The following is a 13498-nucleotide window of genomic DNA, read 5'->3' as shown; positions in this document are numbered from 1 at the left end:
AAAATTATTCACTGTAGCCTTTCCTTTCTTTTTTCTTTTTTCTTTTTTTTGGTCTTTTTACCTTTTCTAGGGCCACTCCCATGGCACATAGAGGTTCCCAGGCTAGGGGTCCGATCGGAGCTGTAGCTGCCGGCCCAAGCCAGAGCCACAGCAACTCGGGATCCGAGCCGTGTCTGCGACCTACACCACAGCTCATGGCAACACTGGATCCTTAACCCACTGAGCAAGGCCAGGGACTGAACCTACAACCTCATGGTTCCTAGTCAGATTCGTTAACCACTGCACCACGACAGGGACTCCTGCCCACTGTAGCATTTCTATAGCAAAAGGCTTTAAACAATCTGAAGGTTGACCTTTGGGGGATGGGCTCATTAAGTTATAGGGCCTCCTACAACAGGAGACTACGCAATAATAATACCTACAATATTAAGTCCAAAAGGGAAAAAGCCTGAATAGTATGGCACCATTTGTATATGGTGGTTGCTAAAAGAATGTATTTGCCAGGAAAAAAAAAAAGAGAGAGAAAGATACAGAAGAACTAAGAGCATAAGAGGTTTACCTACAGGGGAGTGAGGACAGAACAGAAGGGCAGGGAGACACACTGGATGCCTCATTCTGTGCCCCCCCGCCCAACTGTACCTGCAGCATATGGAGTTCCCTGGGCCAGGGATCAAATCCAACCCGCAGGTGTGACCTACGCCACAGCTGCAGCAATGCTGGATCATTAACCCACTGTGCCAGGCCTGGGACCAAACCCACACCACCACAGAGACAAGGCTGGATCCTTAACCTGCTGTGCCATAGCAAGAACTCCCGGACACATTTTAATATTTTCTTGAAAATCATGTGAATGATGATTTCTTTAAATAATAGCTAAACACAAGCAAGTGCTATTTTAAGTATTTCGTACATAGTAAGGAATTAGTTTAATCCTCATGACAGCTTGTATTATACCCATTACACAAAAAGCAAAAAGCATAAAGTGCTATATTTAACAGGTTTAATAATTTATTTAATGACTTATTTTACCTAAGAAAAATATATAGTGTGTGATATTTTGTCAAAATCAGTGTAAAGCCATGAAATATCTATGGACTTTATTAAGGCTATATTACAAAGAGCCTGGCTCTAGAAGAACAAAGGGAGGTGGGCACCCACTCCTCTCCCCAGCCTGAATACTGAGACGATGAGCAGGTTCAAAGTTCGTCAAAACCATTCAAATTGGAAAAGCACAAATAACTCTTGCAATAGCATTCAAGGGCAGTATCTCCTGCCCTGGTTCATCTGTACAACAAAGATCCATCAAATGCTACATCTATAAACAGGAAACTCTAAGGACCATTTCTTTGACTCCAAGAAGAGCTCCCAGCAAACTTTCTTGCTATAGTTGACATCTGAATGCAATTTGTAATATTCTTAAATAAGAACTGGACATTACTTTATAAAATGATCATGTGTAAAAGGGAATTAAATGCAATTCAAGACAACTGTTCTGTGGGTGGTGTGAAGACAATGCTGCCACACCCAAGTAAGATACTTGATAGCCCTACAATGGCTGGGGTAACAAATGGCTGACTTCAATAGATTAGTGAAAGTACCATATCTCAATTTAAAGTAGATCAGCAATGTCCTTAACAGCAGCAACCACATGGGGGAGAGAATAATTCTGAAAGTCTACTTCAGGTTTTTCTCATTTAAGATAACTAAACCATCAATACGTCCCCCCCCCCACACACACACATTTACATTACAATTTCCAGACCAAGGAATACATCACATAACAAATCATGTGCTACAACAAATATAAGTAGAGCAAAAATGCAAAACGAGGCAAGATATAGCTGCCTGGGCAGGCTAATTAACATTAAGCGCTACCACTAGATTATGAGGGAAAAAACTGTAAAAGGTGAGCACAGGAACTCAAAAATGCAAAGCAACATGAACCCATTTAGAACAGGGGACAAAACTGCTATGCTACAGATGGTCACACAAAAAGCTAATAGGGAAAAAGCTAACCTACTTAAGTAAACTGCTGAGGAACTAGGAGATAGGAAATACATTTCCAAAATACATGCCTCAAAAGTAGCTCGGGTACTTTTTAAACTGTACTTAAGTTCCAATTACTTGGAAAATTTACCAAGAAAACTCATTCCCTAGCAATGTCAGAAAAAGAAAGTAAAATCATTTTGTGCCATACTTAAATTTCATTAAGAACATTTTAAGTTTTACCTGTATTCAAATGCAAGTTTTTTTTTGTTTTGTTTTGTTTTTTTTTTTTGGTTTTTTTTTTTTTTGTGGTCTTTTTGCCTTTTCTAGAGCCGCTCCCACGGCACATGGAGGTTCCCAGGCTGGGGGTCCCAATCGGAGATGCAGCCGCCGGCCTACGCCACAGCCACAGCAACGTGGGATCTGACCTGCGTCTGCAACATACACCACAGCTCATGGCAACACCGGATCCTTAACCCACTGAGCAAGGCCAGGGATCGAACTCGCAACCTCATGGTTCCTCGTCAGATTCGTTAACCACTGAGCCACGACGGGAACTCCAAAAGTTTTTTTGTTTTGTTTTGTTTTGTTTTTTAAGTAACTTATTCGGAGGACCAAAAAAAGGAAAAAAAAAAAAGATTAAACATTAAATAGATAAGATTATATATAAACAACTTTTTAGCCAATTTCTTATTCAGTAAAATTGGTTCATCAATATTGGCAATGTTGCTCTGGGCTGTCAATAGCTGAAAGTAAGTTTTATTATAAAACAGCCGCTTAGTTATTAACACTCATGGAAAAATCCCTGACTTGTATTACTAGTGGGAGATAGTAAACAAAACTCAACACATGTAAGACTTCAGAGCGACCCTCAAGTAACAAATTAAAAAATAACAATACTCTAAGCCTACCATTTTTTTCAATCTTAAACACAAGACTCAATGACAAATTCTAGTGGTAATAAATGACAACAATTTCCAAGTAGCTTTAAGACAAAATTCTACAGCAAAGATAGAAAATGAAAACGTACAATAACTGAACTTACGATGTAGGAAGCAGTCATATTTAAAACATCGCCTACAGAAAAGTGTATGAAATGAATGCAAGCTCTGCTCCCTCTGAACAGACTTGGCATTTGGTCCATCTATGTTTGGGGTACATTCAGGAGGAAGTGCGCCTGGAAGCTGCTGCTCGGTGAGTTCTTTGTACCTAACATCAACCAAGAAAAATGGAGGTGAAGGTGAAATAGGAATTAGGTTTTTGAAAATATAGTTTCAACAAGGTCCTGTGTATTATTTTTGATGTTTATCTTGACTAAAACAGAAAAAAAGGTCTTGCCTACAACAATCTTTAGATAAAGAGCCAATTAAATATGCGTGGTATATCAAGAAACAAATTCATGATGTGATCCAGATCTGTCACTATATTCATTAAAATGAAATAAACTGCAACTAAAATTTCTACACGTGTCCAGAGAAATCTCCTTTTACACATCCTCATGTAAACTGTGTATGTGTGCATGTGTATATATTCATTCTATCTACAGCCAGAGTACAGTACTGGGTACCAGAGATACATACGCATTGGCTCAGGTGCCTTGCAGGCTCTGTAACACATGAAGCAGGGGCTCATCAGCTACATTAGCTCCAGTCCTAATAAACCAAAGTGGTGAGTTACATGCCATACAAGGCAAGATCACGTCAAAAGAACAAATCTTACTTTTCCTTCAGCTCTTCTGCTGTGCCCTTATCTGGAAACATTGAGGAAATAGCTTCAAAAATTTTATCAGAAGGAAATTTCCGAGGTGGGCGAGTCTCTTTATCTAAACAGGAAAATGTGAAAGAAAGAAAGAATCAAAGTGAACAAGCTTTCAGTCTTTCATTTTCTCCACACTTAACAAGGCTGATTTTCCAAGAAATTATCAATTCTGTTTCACTTATTTCCAATACATTTTACAAGTACCTGGAATGCTTTGTATGGCAGGTCACACAAAAATTCAAAATCAAACATGGAAAGTTTTAAGTGCACTGGGAGGCAGAAAACATAGGTTCTAATCCCAGCTTTGCCACTAACTGATTCCATGACCCACCTGGGTCTGTTTCTAACCTGTAAAATGAAGGAGATGAACTAGATGATCACTAAGGTGCTATTACAAAAATTCTATGCTTCTGTGGAATTGCAGTTCTTTTTTTTTTTTTTGCTTTTTAGGGCCGCACCCGAGGCATATGGTTTCCAGGCTAGGGGTCCAATCGGAGCTGCAGCTGCCAGCCTACACCACAGCCACAGCAACTCGGGATCCAAGCCGCCTCTGTGACCTACACCACAGCTGACGGCAAAGCTGAATCCTTAACCCACTGAGTGAGGCCAGGGATTGAATCCTCAACCTCATGGTTCCTAGTCTGATTTGTTTGCACTGTGCCAAAACAGAACTCCGGAATTTCAGTTCTTCCCCAAATCCTTCTGTGCTGTTTTAAATGAGTTTTGTCAAGCCTCCACTAATTATTGGATAATAGAAGTTGGAATCTTCTATTTTTCTGATAAACCATAACTAGTGTAGGGGTTTAAAGCAGGTGCTCTGAGGTCAGCTAAAGCTGGTTCTCATTACAGTTTTCTGGGTCCTGTTTCTTCCGATCCTATGATCTTAAATAAGTTACTTCACCTTACTCAAACCATCTCCTCAGCCACAAAGTAGATGAGACAAAATCCACCTAGTGGAACATTTGAAGATCAAAAAGATCTATGCATACAAGTAGTGATGAGCATACTACTTGTACATCATCAAATGATCAATACATTGCATATATAATGATTATGATGACTGTCCAGGGAAACCCACAACTCCTATGTCCTTTCGCTAGCCAAGGGAAATAAGGATGTAGAAGTGCAGGATTAAATGCTACAAAAAATATCCTAATTTTGATTATCCTACCACTGAGGTGATATTTAACCAAAAAAATTTTAAAAAAAGGACGGAAGGTTTATCTGTGTTCCACGGTTTTTGAAAAATGCTCTAATGGCTGCACACAAACCTAACAGATAGACGTACCTTCTCGGTTCTCCTCTAGATCTTTCTGCTTTTCTTCTCTTTCATCAGGATCATCTCCATCATCGTCATCATCATCGTCATTGTATTGACCAAGAGCATTCACCAGCTCCACAAAAATTTCATCATTTATAAACCCACATTCTGAAATTCATCAGGTCAAGTATCAGAAATATACAAGGGTTTTCATGTTCCTTTTCTACTTTGGTAGAAACAGCTGGAGCCTACCAATTAGCACTATAACATTAATATTAAAGTGTAGGGGCAAGATCATTTTCAGGACTGCATTGAGGCAAAGTAAGAAGTAGAATTTAACAACACTTTTCATTTTCACAAGTTTTCAGAGCCTGCTACAACAGCCTATTTCTCTAGAACCTAACTATGGCCTTTTTTCTCCAAACAATGTATCTTGACAGACCTTGCTGTCTATTTGCTCATGATGGTAACGGATGAGGAGGTTACACATCTGACCCTCCTGCCAGGCACTTTAACAGGGTTCTTCAGTTAAATTACAGAAGCTGTGACTCTATTAGCAGAATTTCAGGTCCTGCAAGGTGCCTAGTCAGGAAGGTATTTTTGAGCATGTCACATAAACAAAGCCCTATTCCTAATTAATTTTATTGCTAAGGAATCTTAGGCTGGCAAACCCAGGACAGTCCAGCAATTTTAATATTAAAAAAAATCTTTTTCATAACTACATTTCCCCCAAAAAATCAAAATATCAATTCTTTGACCCCTTTTCCAAGGGAATAAACACAATACTCACCTCTATCCCCATGTACTTTCCCATCATAGTTTTTAATTAGTTCTTCAATAAAAGTCCCATCCTGGTCTAAAACTTCATCCCCCATATAAGGAATGTTATGTAAAACAGTTTCATCTTCTACCTAAAAGTAAAAAAAATAGATTTAAACAGCAGGCTTATCTTAAGTATCAAAAAATTTTTAAGGGAAAATGTAATATAACTAAAATACAATAACATTTTTTCATAAGTAGATGTCTGTACCCAGTACTTCAGAGCTAAAAATAGACAACAAACTTTAAAAGCTACAAATGAAAGGCCCCCCCTCATCAATAAGCATATCTGAGAAAACAAACTGTTTACAGGTGAAAAAGTTTTAAGAAAAAATATTGTATTACCTAATGTAGTATGTCATCAATCATTACAATCATTATTTTATGTACCTCTAAGAAATGAAAAAATGCTGCAAATTACAATATGACCCATCATCAATTCTTAGATACATTTTTATTTAAAAGTGTCTCTGGAGTTCCCATTGTGGCTCAGGGAATTAAGAACCCAACAAATATCCATGAGGATGCGGGTTCGATCCCTGGCCTCAGTGGGTTAAAGATCCAGCGTTGCCGTGAGCTGTGGTGGAGGTCACAAACATGGCTGGGATCTGGCACTGCTGTGGCTGCGGCTGGCAGCTGCAGCTCCAATTTGACCCCTAGCCTGGAAACTTCCATATGCCACAGATATGGCCCTAAAAAAGCCAAAAAAAAAAAAAAATTGTCTTAGGATCAATGAAACATAACTAAATCAACTAAAAATAACCATACAAAAAAAGAAAAAAAAAAAAAAAAAAGGAGTTCCCACTATGGTGCAGTGGGTTAAGAATCCGAGTCCCTCCAAGTCCCTGCGGAGGCCTGGGTTCAATCCCCTGCTTGGCACATTGGTTTAAGGGATCTGGCATTGCTGCAGATGTGGCATAAGCACAGATGCAGCTTGGATTCAATCCCTGGCCGGGGAACTTCCATATGCGTGGATGCGGCCATAAAAGTAATAATAATTCTAGGAGTTCCCATCGTGGCTCAGGGGTTAATGAACTCGAGTAGGATCCATGAGGACATGGGTTTGATCCCTGGCCTCACTCAATGAGTTAAGGATCTGGCATTGCCGTGAGCTGTGGTGTAGATCGCAGATGCGGCTCCGACTCGACTCCTGGCCTGGAAATGTCCATATGTCGCAGGTGCAGCCGTAAAAAGACAAAAATAATAATTTTTTTAAAAAGAAAAAAAAGCTAACATTAAGTAAGGATCTCCAAACTTCACTTGACGATCTTATTCATAAGAATCATTTAATATAATAAAATTCTAGAAATGTAAAACCAAGTATTGATGGTCCATTAGAGTTTATGTCAGGGAGTTCCTGTTGTGGCTCAGCAGAAACAAATCTGACTAGTATCCATGAGTTTGCAGGTTTGATCCCTGGTCTTGCTCAGTGAGTTAAAGATCTAGCATTGCTGTGAGCTATGGTATAGGTTTCAGACACAGCTCAGATTAGACCCCTAGCCTGGAAACTTCCACATGCCACAGGCGTGGCCCTAAAAAGCAAATAAATAAATAAAGTTTATGTCAAAAGAATTTACTCCTATTCATAAAACAATCCACAGCAACAAAATATTTCAATACTAAGATAAACAAGATTAATATCACAACTGCTAGTGGTAATATAATAAAGATGACAGATGAGTTTATATCAAGGTTTGGAAGACAACAGGGAAGAAAGAGGGTAATAGCTTAGCAAAGAAGAGCCAATCATAGAAAAGTTCAGAGAGAACACAGTATTTAAGAAGACCAGGGACAGCAAGCTGACGTTCATTGGGTGAGAGAATTTTCAATGAAGAACTAAAAAGACATTATAGATAATTATAGATAAAGACAAGTTTCTCAAGTCTGTATCTAAATAAGGAGATTAATTTAAAACAAGGATAGATCTGAGTCTTAAGAGGCCTTTAAACGGGGAATTGGTTAAAAACAGAATTTTAGAAAGATAATTCTGATAGACAGAATGGACTGGCTAAGACAGGAGGACATGGCAACTATTTAAAGCATGAGGTGCCCACAGCTGGCCTGCAATCTATGGGAGGAGGGGATACTGAGGAAGGGCCATGAGACACAGAGGGAATTGTCAAGTAGGAGCAAGCAGAAAAGGGTTCGAGAAAAGGGAAAATTTGCAAATAAGCCCTACATATCAAATTTAGGACACCTGCAAAGTACATAAAGATAACAGTACCTCAGACAAACAAGGAAAAGGAAAACTGGGACAAAAAGTACATCTGGGGTATAAAACGAAAATTCAGGGGTTAATATGTTGCCCTATTCAGACTCAAGCTCCTATCCAACTAATGAGTCTCACTGTCATCACATCTCACTTGCACTGATCCCATTTAAACTAGGAAAGTTATTTCCCACACAAACCAAAATCAAATGACAATCAAATGGTTATTTTGTATTTTGTCTTTCTAACTGTATCACTATAACCTGTGCTCCTCAAAACATATCCTAGCCATAATAAAGATAATCTGCCTAATTTTGTCACCAGCAAAACCCATGGATAATTCATAAATATTTACTGACAACTCTGGGGGGGGGGAGAATAAATTAGGAGTTTGGGATTAACATATACACGGTACTATATATACAAGAGATAAACAAGGACCTACTGTATAGCACAGGGAACTGTGCTCAGTATCTTGTAATAACCTATCAGAATCTGAAAAGGAACGTGTGTGTGTGTGTGTGTGTGTGTGTGTGTGTGTGTGTCACTGAATCACTTTGCTGTACAGCTGAAACTAACTCAACAGTGTAAATTAACTACACTTCAATTTTAAAAAAGGTTAAAAAACAACCCTATCCAAAAATGGGCAGAAGATCTAAACAGACAGTTCTCCAAAGAAGACATACAGATGGCCAAAAAACACACAAAAAGTTGTTCAACATCACTCATTATTAGAGAAATGCAATCAAAACCACTATGAGACACCACCTTACACCAGCCAGAATGGCCATCATCCAAAAGTCTATAAACAATAAGTGCTGGAGAGGGTGTGGAGAAAAAGGAACACTAGTACATTGTTGGGTGGGATTGTAAATTGGTATAACCACTGTGGAAAGCAGTATGGAGATTCCTCAGAAAACTAAACACAGAACTACCATTTGATCCAGCAATCCCACTCCTGGGCATCTATCCAGAGAAAACCACAACTTGTGAAGACACATGTACTCCAGTGTTCATTGCAGCACTATTTGCAATAGCCAAGACATGCAAAAAACCTATATATCCATCGACAGAGGAGTGGATCAAGAATATGTGGTACATATACATAATGGAATATTACACAGCCATTAAAAGGAATGAAATACCAGCATTTTTAGCAACATGGATGGACCTAGAAATTATCATGCTAAGTGAAGTCAGCCATACAATGAGACACCAACATCAAATGCTTTCACTGACATGTAGAATCTGAAAAAAGGACAGACTGAACTTCCTTGCAGAACAGATGCTGACTCACAGACATTGAAAAACTTATGGTCTCCAGAGGAGACAGTTTGGGGGGTAGGGGGATGTGCTTGGGCTGTGGGATGGAAATCCTGTGAAATCAGATTGTTATGATCATTATACAATTACAGATGTGATAATTCATTTGAGAAATAAATAAATAAATAAGAAACAAAGATTATCAAATAAAACACATTATTTACATACCATGAAATTCTGCTGTAGAGGAGACCACGAATACATTATAGGAACTGAAGCAACAGCATTCAGAGTCTTTAACGGGATGACTTGTGTTGGAAAATCCAAGTCACTGGTCACTGAACACTAGAACAGAAAAAATAAAATTGACTCCTAAGAATAAAAGAACAACCTGATGCTGTAGTCATATTATAAAGGGATGCTTGCTGCCTACTTACATCACTTGAAAAGGAAGTTTCTTTACCTTACTAATAAGACAGTAAATTCATAAAAACCAAAAAGGATTCTCTCCTCTTTCACTTAGTGTGAGGAAAAAAAAAAAAAAGCTTCAGATTTTGCAAATTTTCAAAACCCTCCAACCTTTCCCATACTTACCAGTATTGATAAGAATCCAATATTGCATTTATGTTAGCCTCAGATTAACCATTCTTTGCTTTCCTATGAACTTCCTAGCTGAATGCTTAATTTCTTTTACATCTCAAACCACATGGAATAACTATATATATATACACCAAATATGCCACTTAATAAGAATATATAAACCTGTTATCTTTACCTTCCCTTTTTAAAAACCCAAGTGTCATTTGTTGGTATTATCAGATGATACACAAATATTAAAGGTAATAGATCTGAGTTTCAATCACAACAAAATAGATTCAAATCAATCCTGCAAAAGCATACTCTCTAAATTATTGATAATAATAGCTAATGTTATTAAGCACTTTGTATGTGATAGTCGCTCCTTTAAATACATTACATGACTTATATTTAGTCCTCATTTACAACACCATAAGATGGGGACTATTTTTAGCACCCATTTTACAGGTGAGAAAACTAAGATAGAAAAAAAGGGTAAGTAACTGGCCCAGAGTCATATATTAGTTAGGGCTAGAATTTAAACCCAGAAAGTCTGACTGTGGAGCCCTTGTCTTAACCACTACACATACTGTCACGATACCACATTTGTACAGATACTATATTTCTGTACCCTTTAAGTGCATAAATTCCCCTGAAATACCGTATTTCATCCAATCTATGATGACATTAATTTTAACATACCATTTTTTCTGTATCATTAAAGAAAATGTTGCTGCCAATTAAACTAAAACAATACCTTATTATAGTGATTCTAAGAAGCATGCCAGTTTCCGATGTTAAAAATGTTAAAAAGTTTGTGTCTTTGATTCAATGAAATACGGTAAAGGTCCTGCCCAAATACCACAGCATTTTACATCCTATCTAGGAATCCAGCTTTTCTTAAAGAGTATCATTACCCAATTATCAGATCTCCAGTACCTTCTCAAAAATACCCTGGGCATATATAATCAATGAAAATAGAGCAAAAAGAAGTAGAATTGAAGTAGTAAAATGAAACCAAAAAAATCATATCTATACAACACGCATAATTATTAACTGTTTCGTTTTTATTTAAGGGGCTTAAAAATAGCAGGACTATATTTGGTGAAATCAGAGTGGAAGTCTTTGGCATTCAGGCCACACCTGGCCCTCAGCATTGCATCAGGCCAGGGAGTAATCTTGCAATAGTCACAGTCACTGCAGCACAAAAAGCTCCTTCCTCAGTGGAAGCAAAGATTTAAAGATAGAGTAGTTAAGAAGAACTGTGACAGTGATTAATCCATTAATTTGTTTTCCAAAAAGGCAAAGATAAAGATAATGCTAGAAAGCTCATAGCTCAGTAAGAAGGTGTGAACAGTTTACTGAAACTCTAGAACCCGCAATCTTTCCGTTTCACTCTTTGGTTTCTCATACAATTCCTCATCCACTGGCCCCAAAATAACAGCAGTTAACATTTATTGAGCACGTACTATGTTGCAGGCACTGTGCTAAGTGCTTTATATACATTATCTTAATGACTCCTCATCTTGGTCTTTAGCATCACAATTTCACAAATGAGGAGAAGACTAAGGTTCAGAGAAGTTAAATAGCATGCCTCGTGGGAAAGGCAGTAAATTACCAAGCCAGGATGGAAGACTAAATCTGACTCCAACGCCCACGCACTTCATCCCTGTGCTCTAGCTCCCGCCCCTGAGATGCTCATTGGATGGGTGCTGTGTGGGAGACACCAGCACTGTTATAGGAGCGCCTCCTCCCCCAGCATCCTCCTCTTATCCTAGTCCTACCACGTCTTCATTCCTTCTTCTTTACTTCACCAGGCAACTTTGGGGCAAGGAGTGGTTATAATTGCAGAGTAAAGTACTATACACTGTCCAGGGAATTTAAGAACAAAATAATTTCATTCCTTGCAAACAATAAGTGTTTGTGATTTTTTTCACTTGGTAAAGGTAAATTAGTTCTGTGACTTTAATTCTGCAGACTGACCCCCCTTAAAGTCTGGAGGGATGAGGGGAGTGAGTGGCTGCCTCTCCAATTCTGACTTATTCACCTGCTTTAACATCCAAATCCAAAGTCACACTTAACGTAGGACAGCTGAGTATTCTATTCAAATCCCAGACTGGAGGGACACTGGCTCTGTTTCACCTGTTTGCCCTAGTGTAGAAATGCTGTGAGTCTCATGAATGAGGTCAGCTGATATTTCCGTGAACAGAAAGAACTTAGAGAAGCACAGAAAATAAGATGGCAAAGGCTGTAGCACTAAGTTCTCCCTCCAATCCCACACCTGTCATATCCCATGACCCATCATCTCAGTTCTGTGTCACACAAGCAAGACCAAGGGGCCAGAAATAAGCTCTCTGAGGGCAAAAGGAGCTGAGGCAGAGTGTGGTTTTACCTCTCCATCTCATAACAATACTCAGCACAGTGTCTCAAAAAAGAGTAGGCACTCAAAAAATGTTTCTGGAATGAACAGATCACATTTGTTGATTTTTCCCTAATGGAGACTTCAACTTCAATTTCTCTTTAAAGCTAAGAGAATACCTATTTGGAAAACTGAAGGCCTACACCCACCTCATTATCTATACATTACTCTCTAAAAACCTATCCCATTCTTTAACTATTGACTTTAATAACCATATTCTCTTCTTTTATGAAATAATATTCAAATGCAAGAGCATTTGTTAATCAAACAAGTTTGGGAATTCTTATTTATTGACTTATAGGAAAATTACTCAAAAATCCCAGTTACTTACCAGTAACTTTTTTTCTTTGAAAATGTATCATCCTTGACAGTTTAATATTATTTAAGTCTCATTTTACACAGAGTACTGAATAGGATTTTGACCTCATGGGTCTCCAAGGCATTTTACCTGATCAGAGTCATACGTCCTGGACTCAGAAACTTACTAGGAGACCTGTATCTACAGATTAACTCTCTAATTCTAGTTCCAACTTGAGGATCACACAAGGAAGTTGTTGTTGATAATCCATTATTGATGGTAAAGAAAAAAAACAACCATATTAGTTATCAAGGATGCTACACTTTCAGAGAAACACAGCTTACTGGTAAGTAACCAGGTTCCTCTGAGGATGGATAGACTTACATCAACCAGCTGGTACAATAGGCGACTGTGTGGCTGGACCACTGGGAGCTGGAGAGGGAAGTCAAGCCAAAAATAGTAGTTGTAGGAGTACACAACCAAACTGAGACTCTTGGCAGAAGGCTGGTTCCAAGTAAAAACTGTGTTATGGAAAATCGTAGAGGGAAGAGCAGGTGAATGGCCTGCAGGGAAGGGAAAGAAATTAACACACCCTACTATGTGCCAAGCACTGTGCTAGAGACTTTACCAAAGTTAACTTCTTTAAAATTCACCACTACCCTATGAGGCAGGTATGACTCCCCATCTTATGGGACATCCCAAAGGGCGAAAGCCACAGCCATTCGGCCTCTGAACAATCTTTAACATTAGAGGGGTTAAGTCTGTATAGTAAGGGAAAATACAGTTAGCCAACTTAAAAATATTCTTGGATCCTGGTTGGTCCATTTAATTCAAGCCAAAGACACAATGAATTGTTGATATTGCCTAACATCTTTTAGCTTTTCCCAGTGAAAATACTAAAGAACTATC

At 38.4% G+C, this 13498-nt stretch overlaps 1 protein-coding gene across 12 annotated transcripts in view; it reads right to left on the bottom strand.

Moving 5' to 3' along the window:
• EZH2 (enhancer of zeste 2 polycomb repressive complex 2 subunit) overlaps positions 1 to 13498 on the bottom strand; it is a 65968-nt gene that overhangs the window by 16188 nt on the left and 36282 nt on the right. For 4 of the 12 annotated variants that reach the window (XM_005667760.3, XM_005667763.3, XM_013979861.2 and 1 more), the window contains exons 4-8: positions 9525 to 9641; positions 5796 to 5916; positions 5033 to 5173; positions 3706 to 3808; positions 3017 to 3195 (exon numbers count right to left, since the gene is read on the bottom strand). In XM_005667760.3, the coding sequence (XP_005667817.1) occupies positions 3017 to 3195; positions 3706 to 3808; positions 5033 to 5173; positions 5796 to 5916; positions 9525 to 9641 (661 nt within the window). 12 annotated transcript variants of the gene reach the window in all.

The sequence above is a fragment of the Sus scrofa genome, chromosome 9, assembly GCF_000003025.6.
Source record: "Sus scrofa isolate TJ Tabasco breed Duroc chromosome 9, Sscrofa11.1, whole genome shotgun sequence".
In the NCBI taxonomy this organism is placed as follows: domain Eukaryota; kingdom Metazoa; phylum Chordata; class Mammalia; order Artiodactyla; family Suidae; genus Sus; species Sus scrofa.
This window is presented reverse-complemented; position numbering and strand designations above follow the sequence as displayed.